This window comes from Rattus rattus, chromosome 8, assembly GCF_011064425.1.
Source record: "Rattus rattus isolate New Zealand chromosome 8, Rrattus_CSIRO_v1, whole genome shotgun sequence".
NCBI lineage: Eukaryota > Metazoa > Chordata > Mammalia > Rodentia > Muridae > Rattus > Rattus rattus.
The window spans coordinates 14,837,331-14,852,001 of NC_046161.1; the positions used below are offsets into that span (position 1 = coordinate 14,837,331).

Consider the following 14,671-nt stretch of genomic DNA (forward strand, 5'->3'; position numbering starts at 1 on the left):
GTAGATACATCCATTGAATGTACACACAAGAATAACCTTATCAATAATTAGTCAATGGAGAGGGACTAATTAGACACTACCATTTATTTTAGAACTACTGGCTATTGATAGACTATAAGAGAGAGGGAACACTTGTTTTCAGTCATGTACCTCTTGTTCATCTCACTGGGCATTATCAGGTAGCTCTGATCTAATAGACATATAGATGGTCTTGGGTTACAAAAAATAACTATACCTGAATGTGTAAAAGAATTCTGTGTAGAGGAACAGGATTTTCCCAGCAGAGATAAGAATGGTTGGTATATTATGGGGAAAGCAATATAATATTTCTAAAATGCCAAAATCATCAGATGAAGCATTTCTCAGAAGATATTATTGTTAAGCAACACATGATTGCATTTTAGATTTGTTAAAAGGATATTGAAATAGAGAAAATCCAAAATGTAATGTTAGGCTTATTTTTCTGTGAGGACAATGTGAGACATAGAATTATTTATCAGATGCCATATTTGAAGAATCTTCTAATTACCTTTGCTCTTGCTGTGAGTAAACACTTTTACTAAACATCCTTAGTGGAGGAAAAGAACTAATGTGGATTAAAGGATATAGAAAAACTTGAAAGGACTCCAAAGAAGAAACTCCACAGAAACTTGAAGTAAAAACATCAGAGGACCCTATTGGCTTTGCTGGAAGCCTCATTTTTATTGTGTTTAGCTGGCTTCTTTACACAGCCCTGGATCACAGGCTTATGGCTGGTACCAGGAATCATGGGCTGGACTTTCTTACATCAATTAGCAATTAAGTTAATTCTACACACCATGCCCCCAGACCAATTGGGGACTTAGGCAACATTCCAGTTGAGAGTCCCTCTTTCCAGGAGATCCCAGGCTCTGCCAAACTGGCAATAAAAAACAACTAGAGTGAGACAATGGTTAAAAGGACCATATACATTGCCACTTGGGTTTCTGTAATTCATTATTTAAAGTAGTTACTCTTTCCTTGCAAGAAATTTCAACTTAGTTGAAGAACTCAGATCCTTAGATTCTGCTACCATGAAATTCCACAATGTTTTGATTGATGATCAGGAGGATGTGCTGATTTTTCGGTTAATGATCTTCTTCAGGGCTCCCTTCAGGTCTCTGTTCCTCAAGCTATAGATAAAGGGGTTCAGCATGGGGGTGACTGCTGTGTACATCACTGCAGAAGCCTTCTCCTTCACAGCTGTGCGGACAGAGGAGGGACACAGATAGACTCCAATGGTGGTCCCATAGAAAAGGGCTACTACAGAGAGGTGCGAGCTACAAGTAGAAAATGCTTTCTTTCTACCACCTGCAGAGTGGACCTTCATGATGGCCACAATGATTCGAGCATAGGAGGCCAGAATACAGACAAAAGGTGTGGCTATTACCATTCCAGCCACAATGAGCACAAAGATCTTGTTTACTGTTGTGTCTGTGCATGAAAGTCGGAGAAGTGGGGTGAGATCACAGAAGTAGTGGGGGAGCTCATTTTTTGCACAGAATACCAGACGAGCCATGAGGAGGATATGAGTGAGGGAGATGAAACAGGAATACACCCATGGACCACCAACCAGCAGTCCACACAGCCGTGGACTCATGATAGTAGAATAATGTAATGGGTGACAAATGGCCACAAATCTGTCATAAGCCATTACAGCTATTAAGACACTGTCCATGATGCCAAAAAAATGGAAAAAGTACATCTGGGTCAGACAACAAGGATAGGAGATAGACTTGTTCCTGATTTGAATATTTACCAGCATCTTGGGAATAGTATTGGTAGCCAAACAGAAATCAACCAAGGAGAGATTGGCCAGGAAGAAATACATAGGAGTGTGGAGGTGAGAGTCAGAGCTGATGGCAAGGATGATCAACAAGTTGCCCACGACTGTGATCACATACATGCAGAGGAACAGAGAAAAGAGGACAGGCTCATGTTCTGGCTTTTCTGAAAGTCCCAAGAGGATGAATTCAGATGCACTGGTTTGGTTTTGTGGTTCCATGTGTTTAACTCTTTTGAAAGTATTAAAAGTAGAAGTTAAGGAACAGTATAAACATAGCTTTGGAGGGTAAAACAGACTAACTACCCAGTTCTTTTCTGAGCTAATTACAGTATCTTGAGTTTTTGCTTAGTGTTTCTCTTACCTTACTCTTCAAAGTTTAAATTCAGAATCTTCCATTTCACACAAATATTGAGAAAATTAATAATTCATGGATTTACTTTCTCATTTTACTCTTTTTTTTTGGCTTTGAACTTAAAATACTGCTACAATATTTTTCACTTTCTCATTCCTTTCTTAAAGCCCACCCATTTATTTTCCTAACCATCTCCACTCTCTCTTAGATTCATGACATCTGGCTTCTTTTTTCTTGATTGTTGCTACACATATTATCAAAGATATAATCCTAAATATTTAAGAACATTTACTAAGACCATACTGTTACTTGTCTGTATATAATTTTATGGGTGGGAACACCATGGAGAGAGATTGGATAGGTTACTTTTTTATTAATTATGTGTGTATGCATGGTTTCAAGGTATATGCATGCTTGTGGTGTGTTCAGGATTGTGGCAATGGAAGACACTAATGCATTCCTCTATTGCTCTCTTCTCCACCCTTTATTTGTTTGTTTGTTGAGACAGAGTTTCTTACTGATTCTGAATTTCCCCATTTCATCTAAGTTGGCCTAGCAGTGTGATCCCAGGATTTTCCTGTCTCTACTCTCAAAAATCTAGTGTTACAGGAACTTGCACTCATACCCAGCTTTTATGTGAGAACTGGGAAATTGAATTCCTGTTCTCTTGCTTTCACAGCAAGTGTTCTTCCCACTGAGCCATATTTCCACACTCCAATCAAAGGCTTTGAAGGAAGAAGTGGTAAGGGATGAAATGGTGAAATCCAAAAATGAGTGATATCAAAACTAATGATTAACAAGAAGTATCTTTGTAGGTACAAGTATTATAAATAAATGTAGAATTGCAAATACTTAGAAATACTAGTAGAATGCATGTTATGAAGGTGGATTAACTTATAAAGCAGCAAATAAATACAAGAAAAAATGCTCAAAACCATTAGCAAATCAAAACTATATTAAATTATTATCTTACACTGACTATGTAGTTTAAAAAAAGTGTAAAATATGTTTGAGTAAAACTGTTGATACAAAACTAATTACTTTAAAATAAATGTATACTGGTAAAAATTTTTTTAAAAAGGCTGTTGAGTTGCCTTTCTGGGTAAAGGTGATTGCTATCACATCTGATGATCTGAATTTGATCCTCGAGTCCTACACGGTAAAAGGACAGAATGGACTGCTTCATGTTGTCCTCTAACATCCACACATGTGCTGTTATGTGCGTGTTCTCTCTAAACAAAAAGTAAATGTAAAACAAATAATGAGATAAAAGAATTAAAAATCATGAAAATGAAAAGATTGGCTATTATTAAACAAAAAAGAAAATGACAGACAAAAACAAGGAGAAATGGTACACATAATTGCAGCACTTTGAAGATAAGGGTATGGGGAATCAAGAATTCAAGAACTCTCTATCTATCTATCTATCTATCTATCTATCTATCTATCCATCCATCTATCTATCTATCTATCTGTATGTATGCCTTGACATTTCCAGAACCAAGATAGAGAAAGGACAGAAGCAACTTCAATAAGTTTTCCTCTGCCTTTCACACTTATGTGAGAAAAGCTTCTCCAACATGGAGTGTGTGTGTGTGTGTGTGTATGTGTATGTGTATGTGTGTGTGCGTGCGTGCGTGCGTGCGTGCGTGCGTGCGTGCGTGTGTGTGTGTGTGTGTGTGTGTGTGTGTGTAAAACCCTTATTAAAAGTATCCAGCTATGTCCCTTTGGTAAACACCACTTTTTCCTGGAGAAAAGGAAGGAAGAACACAGAGGTGCCATCTTTATGACCAAATTTATTGCAGCATTAATGATGATAGCCAAGGTGTCTGTTAGATGAATGAAAAGAAAAATATAGAGAAATAATTGGCTATAAAAAGAATCATATCTTTTAATCTGCAGCAAAATTGATGGCATTGGAAGATATTTTAAGTAGATTAAGCTAGGTAGATACAGAAAGACAAATATCCTGTATTTTCTCTCATATGTCAAAACTAAAATTAAGTTAACATGAAAAAAATCAAGATAAGATTAGGGATAGGAAAAGTTACAGGGAGAGAGTAGTCAGGGTAACAGAATGATGAATAGATTTGATCAACAAAAATTGTATGTATATATATTTTTTCTTCTCTTTTTTCTTTCTTTTTTTTTTCAGAGCTGGGGACCGAACCCAGGGCCTTGTGCTTGGTAGGCAAGCGCTCTACCACTGAGCTAAATCCCCAACCCCATGTATGTTCATATTTATGTAAATATCACATTAAATCCCACAAGTGTGTTTCTAATAAAAAATAAAACATATCCTGATGAGATGGTTGAATGAAGAAGGTGTTTAGTCACGAGCCTGCTGACTTGAGATCTCTAGATCATAGAGAAAGGACAGAACCGACTGAATAAGTTGTCCTCTGCCTTTCACACATATGTGAGAAAAGCTTAAACAACATAGAGTATGGGAATAAATACATATAATAAAAATAAAACTCTGATACAATGATATGTAAGAAGCACATTTAGAGATTAAAAGAGGGATGTTCTCATAGCTACATTGAGTATTTTATATTTTCTACATTAAATGTACATGATTAAAATAGAGGTAACAGATATCTAATTTCCAAATACATCAGAGAAATACAGAAATAATAAGATTTGAATTCCACCATGGTAAATCAGCAAAGGGATGCACTCAGTTCTTGATAAAATAGATCCTGTGTTCGTAGATTCACCAATATGATGCCAGCCATGATGAGCATCTTTAATTTGAGCACTTGGGAGGAGATTGCAGGAGAATCTCTGTGCTTGACAATCAATAATTTGAGCCTTATTTATATGAGGTCTAGACCAGACAATGCTACACAGTGAGACTTGGTTCCAGTAAGTAAGTCGGTAAGTAAATTAGTAAGTAAGTAAATAAGTAATTAAGTAAGTAAGTAAGTAAGTAAATAAATTTCACATGTAAGAGAGAAAATGTTTGATGTGTGTTTCTTTTTTTATTATTATTATTAACTTGAGTATTTCTTATATACATTTGAATGTTATTCCTTTCGGTTTCAGGCAAACATCCCCCTCCCCCCCCCCTTCTTTATGGGGTTCCCCCCCATCCTCCCCCCTTGCCGCCTCCCCCAACAATCTAGTTCACTGGGGTTCAGTCTTATAGGACCCAGGGCTTCCCTTCCACTGGTGCTCTTACTAGGATATTCATTGCTACCTATGAGGTCAGAGTCCAGGGTCAGTCCATGTATAGTCTTTAGGTAGTGGCTTAGTCCCTAGAGCTCTGGTTGCTTGGCATTGTTGTACATGTGGGGTCTCGAGCCCCTTCAAGCTCTTCCAGTTCTTTCTCTGATTCCTTCAACGGGGGTCCTATTCTCAGTTCAGTGGTTTGCTGCTGGCATTCGCCTCTGTGTTTGCTGTATTCTGGCTGTGTCTCTCGGGAGAGATCTACATCCGGCTCCTGTCGGCCTGCACTTCTTTGATGTGTGTTTCTTACACTTGCTTATTTCACTAACATGGCAATCACCATTTCTCTATCAGAATGTATTTTGCTACATAAAGCTCCGACCATTACAATTACAAATGAAATAAGAGCATGCCCTCTCTTGCTTTTCTCCCTGTCTCTTTTCTGGCACACACTAGAGTCTGCTGGATTAATACATTTGTGTAGAAAAATAGCATGAAGAAGAAATGAAACATGCATAAGGAATGAGAAGAGATAAGAGGGGACTACAATATGTTTCAGAATTTCACAAAGGAACAAACTCAGATTAGGTTTAGGAGATTAAGAGCTACATGCTCTAAGAGTCAAGTTTTAGATTTCATTTTGCTTGTTGGCAGCGGAGCTGGGTGGAATTTGGCAGCAAGGGATTCCATATGAGGCTACTACCTACAATCAATACAATGGGTCTGGTCTCATCCTCAGACTGTTATAATGACTGCCCTGTTAGATTTGTATTCAGTATCTGGTTCTGTTCTTGGGAATCTCATATTACTTAAACTTTGTTTATTTCCAAGCCTTTGGACTTCCTTCTCTTCCGTTCCCCTCTTCCGCTTCCTTCCCTTTCCTTTTCTGTCTTCCTCTGTTTTCTTTTTTTCCTGCTTCTCATTCCTCTATCCTTTCTCTTCCCCTTTGCTTTCTTTTACTCTCTTTTGCCTCTACTTCATAAGCCTACCTCTCCATTTTCCGTTCTCTCCACCCTCTGACTGTTCTACATCCCATACCTCCTCCCTGCTCCCTGTCTCCATGAACATGTTTCCACCCTCTTAATGTCCCATTCCACTTTTCATGTTAGGCAATTGCTCTAACACCAGGTGCCACAGCAAACTCTCCTCTTTTGTTTGTTATTAATAATTCTGTTCCATGATGTTTGAGAGAACATAGTAGAAGATATATGATACTCTAATAATATTATATGCTTTGTTTTAATTTGCATACCATTTCAGGGTTTATAGGCAAATACTGTAATAACTACGATAGGAGCTGGTATCTTTATCCATAGATTCGTTTTCAAAGTTTATTCTAAAATTACAGTCTGTATTTCCAATTGATTCATAAAAGTCTGAGTATTTTTCAGGGCTAGAAAAGCATGGAAAACAAACATCAAACAACTTCCAAACTTTTCTAAGGTATATGTATGAAAAGAATGAGCCTGCAAATGAAGAACTCTGCTTGGTCAAAAGGTGGGGACTTAGACTTATCCGAGACCATTCTGTAAATTGTACAGAACCTTCAAAATGGAATGCTTGCTGTGGTTTTCATCAAATTTCAAATTGGAAATAACCACTATATGGCAGCAGGTGCAGCATAAGCAGCAGTCACAAGTATCTTCATAGTAAGGAACAGAGATAGGGAAGAAAAGCTGAGTATGAATAACTACTCCTACCCTACCTCTGAGAGGTCTTCTCAATATGTTTCAAACTCTAAATCATCATGTTATGTTTTATGTAACTTTATATTTATATATTTCTATATTTTTATAGGTTTCCTATAAATTATGGAATTGCTAAGAAAGCTCAGCTGATAAAATATTTACCATGCAAAATGAGGGCCTGAATTTGAACACCCAGTACTCAAATAAAAGTTTTTATGTGCTAACCATATGTAATCTTGCTGTTGGGACTGCAGAGAAAAGAGGCTTCCTTGAACTCACTGGGTGGTTAGCCTAGCTGAATCAGTGAGTTCTAGATTCAGTGAGAGACTCTGTTTCAAAAGAATAAATAAAGCTTCCTGCTCCATTATTCCTATTTGCCCCTTCATATCACCTTTTACTCTCCTTCCTCAAAAGCCCCTGATCAAGCTCCTTCCTAATTTCCTGATGACTATGCTTATTCTAAATAAGACACATTATCTGAAGATTCAGAGAAAACATGTGATGTTTGTCTTTCTGGGTCCATGCTATTTCACCCACTGAAAGTGATTGTTTGTAGCTCTATCAGTTTATCAAAGAATTTCCTTTTTCTTCATTCTAGCATGACAGGAGAGTTGGGCACATAACTCCATTTATATTAGATAAGGAGGTACTGAAAATTTATAGCTCTTGGGAGAGGGATAATCAACTTCTTTAAGGGAGTTGCCAATGTAAGTTTGAACAAGCTTTAATGGATTGTCACACATTTATGTGGGTAACAGAACTTTATATTGGGTTGAAAATCTAAGAGAACACAAAGTGACATAGGAAAGAAAGGTGGAATGGATCTGGGAGAAGTTGGGGAAGGGTGATGAATATGATCAAAACACACTAATATGAACATTTTGAAGAACTAATAAAATATGACAAAAGGTCGAGGAAAGCACTTGATATTGATACTCATGCCATAGAAGGAGTTGGGGAGAGAAAATTACAATTATTTGTCTTCTTAGTTGGGTTACACTGTGAATAATCCATTTAATTTTTTGTTATTTTCTAATTTTATTATCATACAGTGTAACTAAGGGCTCAAGTTTCTGGTTACACAACTATCTTAAATAAAGTGTCCTATTAGTTTTGAATTTATACCCTTTAAAGTAGTACATAGACATCTATTTTCTTCTCCCTGTCCCAACCTGAAAACAGTTGAATGTGCTTCTCCACAACCTCATTTATATTCCTTTATGCACACCAGGAAAAGTATTGGTGATTAACTTGTATCAACCTTCGGGTTTACTGATTGGAATAACTTGAAAATACACAGACCTTGTACTCAAAACACTTGGAATGAGGACTCTGAATTTTTAAATTTTTGTGGACAATATTTTGCTAGGCAATAAAATGTCATAGGAACAGTAAAGTCACAGCACAGTTAGAGAAGACAGTTTGCTTTTGGTCAAGAGAATAAAATCTCTGGCTGAGGTGAAGACCTAATATCTATTTCATAGGTCAGTGACCTGAATAAAGAACAACACTTTAGAAAGTCAGTGCCAACCCTGGGAAGGTGGATTCAATTTTTAAGTCATTCTAAAAGATATAGAAGGTTAGATATTTGATGAGATAGTTTGCCTTTTCTTCACAGAATTCCTGCTCCATAGCACTGTCTTTTTAAGCCAGTGTAAGGTTCCATTGTATCGATCAACCTTTCTAGGTCTCACTCAGAAAAGTGTGGCTTTTTTCTTTTTTTCTGACTCTGTTGTTGGCCAGAACTCCAGTATAGTTTGTATTGTTTTTTGGCCTTTTCACTCTTCCCTATAGCTTGCCTCCTGATTCTGTGTCTGCCATAGAGTAGCTGGCCTCCTTGGTGGTGTAATGAAAATGGCATGGACTGTTTTGTTTTTTCTTTACCATCTTCCTTCTCTCTCATATTAAAGTAGATCCCCACAACAGTAAAATAAATATTTAGGAAAATTTAGGTATTTGGTAAATGTATGCTTCCATTTAATATGTTTCCCTACAAACTTATTAAAATTGTTTGGTCAAATAGGCCAAATTCCACTCATTCTACTCATCCCTAGCACAGCTTCTAAGAACTTCTACATGCTATAACATCTAATAAAATTCCAACATGATAGCTATTGTAACTAACACATTGCATATATGTTAAATAGTATATGGGAGTTGTGAGTTGTGACTAGGTTATTTTTATCCATGCATCTGTGCGTAGTGTATGTGTGTGTGCACGTGCATGCATGTCTGCATGTTTGTTTATAGGTCAGAAGTTGACAATGACAAGGTATGACTCAATAGTTCCTCCAAAACATTTTTTGAGACAGATTCTTTCACTGAACTTTATATTTCAACAAAGCCCCAATATTCACCTCCCTCAGTTCTGGGGTTACAAGCATGAACAGCCATGTTTGGCTTCCATGTGTGCCAAGAATATGAATCAGGATTTTTATGCTTGCAAAGTAAGCCCTTTATCTATTTAGTCATTTACCTATCCCCTACTGTCCACCTTTTAAAGGTCAGATGATTAAGACTTAAAGAAGAGGTAGGATATAGAAAACCTCTTAGAGATATTTAAGAGTACAAGCTTGGTTCTCATACTATGTTTTCCGTAGTCAAAGGCTCATAGCTTTTTCACTGAGTTATAACATAATATTTTCTTATGGTTTCTTGTGCTGGAATCATTTGACCCCTTACTCCTATGTTTTAAGTTTTTCTCCTACAGAATTCCCATGCCAACATTCTTTCCTTTCTTTTCTTCTTTGAGGGTGATGATAGTGGTGGAGAGACAGGGTCTCACATTGTAGACCAAGCTGTCTTTACAATAATCTTCTTGCCTCACCTTGCCAAGGCATTAGCCACCACAAAAGGATCAAAGATATTTTATTATTCTATGTTTTGATATTATTAATTAATTTGTTATTAATAAATTGCTATTAATATCTTGTGCAGGAAAGTAAGTCTTAAATATTGTTGATTGAGATGTAAGTTATTGCAACAATTGTGATATCCATATGGAGGCACAAAGTGGAAAATGAAATTTCAACATAATATAGGTTATACCACTTCTGGGCATATATCATATATGAATAAATACAGCAATATCTGCCTGTCCATGTCTATTATTATTTTATTTCTAATAGCAATGTTGAGTTAGCTTAGATACTCATTAATGAAAGTATGTGTAAAGAACAAAATCTGCATATGAAAACAAGTCATAGTCATAAGAAGGAATTGCAAAGCTATTATTGAAGGAAAGGGATGGAATTGGAGATTGTAAAATTAACTGAAATAATTAGGGTCCTGGAAGATGCCTTGTTTTTACTTATAATGTTGTCCAAATGAATAAAAAAGTATAAGGCACACTATTAGAGATGTGGGGAAGAGGAAGAAGATAAGCAGAGGATAAGAAACAATAACACAGTGTATGAATATGATTAAAGTATTATGAGTATGCATAGTAATATCTTTGCACATAGTTTATGCTACAGTAAGACATTGGAAAACACACCACATTTTAGTAATATTCAACAGAAAAAGATGGAATATTTTACATACCAGAAAGGACTAAAGATTATCATTTGACACAATTAGTAACTGATGTAATTAACTGATTTCCTGTAACTTCTTTATAAGCATTGGCCTATCCTCTCTCCCAAGCCATATTCTTGTAGAGCTCAGGGAACAACCTCAGAAATGGGAGGACTCAAGTATACTCTTTAGTTGTCTCAAGAAGTATATTTACTCTCAAGGAAGCAATGTTCTAATTCCATCTGGATCATTGGACTTTGTGTAAGGGCTCTTAAATTCTAAAAGATTACAAATATTTCTTTCCTTTGTGTGTGTGTGTGTGTGTGTGTGTGTGTGTGTGTGTGTGTGTGTGTGTACATATATGGCATGGTGTGGGTGAAGATGTCAGAGGGTGGCTTGGAGGAATTGGTTCTTTCCTTCTACTCTATAGATTTTAGGGATAGTTTGTTAGGCTTGGTAGCAAAGATCTTTTCCAATGAGTTTTCTGACTATCCTCAACTTAAAGGATTCTAGAAGAGATACTTACAGTCTCCATGGGTTTTCAAAGAATCAACAGGAGAATAACTCAAATTCTATTGACAGAAAAATCCTGAGAATCCTTCCATTTTTTTGGCAATAGGGAAGATCAATGAAGAAGTGATTAGGATATCCACCTGTGTCACTCAGAGTTGGGTACTAAGCTCAGTGGCAGAAACAATAAGAGAGATAGATACGATCTTGCAAAGGGGAAGTAAAGAACCAAAACCCAGTATTCTACAAATACTGCCACACTCATTCCATGGCATGGGTGCACATATGAGCACACACATACACAAACACAACTTTCTGGATAAATGATTGATTAAATATCAAAAAAGTCATAGTTCTATAAACAATGATTTAAACTTGGTAAAAGTGAGTCAATATTTTATGACACCATAAATACTATTTCTCATCAATGCTGTCTGCAGATGGCTTCATATCCCTTTATCCTCTCCCCCAAAGACCCCTGTTACTTACTTGGTTGTTTTTCTCCTTGGAGACACCATCATTCAGGCATTCTTTATACAAACCGAGTTTGTTCCTTTCTGAAGGTAAATGAAGTCAGTTTTGCTTCTTGGAAAGTCTTCTTTGGGCCAGAAGAATGCTACAGAGTGTACATGTAGGTATCCTTCTGGCCCAAATTACAAATGAAGGCAAGGTACAGGATAAATTATAATAACTGAGGGAATATTTACAGTTTCATTAAGAAGTTAATTCCCAAGATTTCTTGTTAGGCAAATTGTCCAATTTCATTTTTGTTCCTTGAACAGTTCAAGTTCCTATGGGGCTGGAACATAGTTATAAAAAGTCCACATGGACTATTTAAGTCTCCAGGAGGTAAAAGATTAGAAAATGGTAAATTCTGCATTTTCTCTTCAGTAAAAATATTTTACTGACAGGTCACTACTGGTCTGCTTGTAGTTACCCCACTCAGGTGCATTTCCTGTGCTCTATTCCAGCGTATGCCTAGTGGACCTATGTGTAGTCTCCTGTACCACCCAATCCACTTCTTATCTACAATCCACAAACATAATCCCATGTTGCACATGCAGTGCCTGGGGCTAGTCTGACTACCACCACCTGTTCTTCAGCCAACCTATAGATTTCTGCCACTACTTTCCCAACATACCATCACTCACTAGTCCATTCTGCACTGCTTGGAACAAGTGCAAGCAGCAAGAAATCTCAAACTCTTCTCCAGAATTTATCCAGGTGATTCTATCATATATCCTGTGTTGTAACTAGTCTGGTCTCTGTTGCTTTCATCACATTTCTAGTTTTTGGTCAGGATCCTCCCTACCTATTCCCAGTCCCAGGCCCCTTTCACACCACATCTAAATTTGCTACCTAACAAAGTTTAACCCCAAATTCAGGCTTGAACCAGGAAGCACATTTTTTACACAATTTTCTGTGTTAGTTTGATTTCATTCTATCAGCCAGGTTCAAATTACTCCCACATTCTCTCTTTTTCCACAACCTTCTATGTCAAGGACACTAACATTTGTCCACCCCTTCCATATCCTTCAGTACTTGAAGGCTTAGCTAAAAAATAAGACAAATAAAGACATCAAGGAAATATAAATTGGAAGGGAAGAAAGTATCATTGCTTGCATATGATGTGATTGTGCACATAAGTAACACTAAAAATTCTACAAGGAAACACATTGAGCTAATCATACTTTCTCCACTTAGCTGCATACAAAACATCTCAAAAACATGAGTAACCCTTCTATATAAAAATGACAAAATGACTGAGAAAGAAATCAGGAAAATTGCACCATTCATAATGCCCTCGGGTTGAGTAAGCAGTCACCACCTGAGCGGGAGGCTGCCAATTTTGGTGGCAGGCATGGTCTCCTGTAGAGCAGAGGGTCTTTGCCAAAGTTGGAGTCTTGGACACAAAAACAAAGAGAAGAAAGTGGATTGGGGATAGCGTTGGGGAACATACAGAGAGAGTGAAGGAGGTCTGCAGGTATGCAGTCTATCTAGAGTTCTGGTGACTGGTGCAGTCTCAAGTCCTGCATGGAGACAGCACACAAGTTAGAGACTGAGATACAGAAATCAGGAGGAGAGGGGAATTGAGATTAGTTTTAGGCAAGGCAATGTGTGAGTGGAGGGGGTCCAAAGGTTAGCAGAGTGCCTAGTCTTCAAGTACATGTGGCCTGGTCTTCTGGTAGGTGTGGCCTATGGTTGTGCAGAGAATGTCTACCCAAGGGAAGTACTGATTTTTTTTTATTATACTTAATGCTTGTCTTGTTTTACTTTGAGTTTTCTATTTGAGTTACTGTATTTTTTCAATTCTGTATTTATTTCTGTTTGTATCCTTTTTAATGTTCTATGTACTTATTGAAACACATTCTCAAATCCTGGGATGTAAGTGATATTTTCATCAGCTTTATGTATCTGTTTTTCTGGGCATTTACTCTCCTTAAGCTTTTTTTCTTTGTTGTTGTTGTTAAATTTCATTGAACTGTGTCTTTATGTCTTCTTTAAGCTTATTAAGTTCTTTGATGAAGTTTACGAGTTTTTAAGTTCTGTGTCCTGTGGTTCATAAAGATAATTCTCATTCGCACATACTTCAACAAAACTGGTAGGAGTTGGAAAGAAGATACTGGATTGATCTTTCACATTCTTGATATTTTTTCATGAGGTCTTGGCATGTGAACTACTTTTATTTCTTGATTTTAGTGGAATTGCTGTGAGTTTCTCTCCATTTAATTTGATGATGGTGATAGGTTTTGTATAAATCGCCTTTATGTTTAGACATGTTGTTTGTATCCATACTCTCTGCAGGACTTTTATTATGAAGAGGTGTTGGATTTTTTTTCCAAAAGCAATTTTTGCATCAAATGTGTTGATGATGTTATTCTTTCCTTTTTATGGTGGATTACATTTACTGATTTTCATCTATCATACTACCATTCATCTCTGGGATGAAGCCTACTTGATATTAGTGGATGAACTTTTTTGTGTCCTTGGATTCAGTTTGCAAGTATTTTCTTGAGCATTTTTGCACTTATATTCATAAGGGAGATTGGTCTCTAATTTTCTTTCTTTGTTATTTTTTTATGTTATTTTGTCCTCAGGGTAAATGTTACCTCATAAGGTTAATTAAACAATTTTTTTATTTTGTGAATTAATTTTAGGATTATTGCCATTAACTTCTCTTTGAAAGTCTCATAGAATTCTGTGTTAAAACCATGTGACACTTTGGTCAGTGTTACCAACTGAAAACTTACCCATTTCTTTTAGAGGTCTCAATTTGTTGTACTAAGGGTTTTTAAAATATGTCTAATGATTCTCTATTTTTCTTTTGTATTTATTTTTATACAATCCTTTTCATTTGTGATTTTGTTTACTTGAATATTTGATCTCTTGTCTTTTACTTAGTTTGGATAAGTGTTTTTCTATCTTGTTGATTTTCTCTAAAAACCAACTTTTTGTTTTCATTGAATCTTTGTTTTCTTCTCTGTTTCTATTTTATTCATTTCAGGTCTAGATTTGATTATTTCTTGCCATCTACTCTTCTTGAGTGTGCTTACTCTATTATTCTAGACATATTGGGTATACTGTTAAATTGTTAATATTAGATCAAGTATTATTTCTGTCTTGATCCAA

The 14,671-nt window shown here is 36.5% G+C and overlaps 1 protein-coding gene across 1 annotated transcript; it reads right to left on the bottom strand.

Moving 5' to 3' along the window:
• Positions 1-1,081: 1,081 nt before the first annotated feature.
• Positions 1,082-2,023, bottom strand: LOC116908099 (olfactory receptor 24). The gene has a single exon (XM_032911378.1). It carries the CDS (start codon positions 2,021-2,023, stop codon positions 1,082-1,084), a length of 942 nt encoding a protein of 313 aa, XP_032767269.1.
• Positions 2,024-14,671: the final 12,648 nt, after the last annotated feature.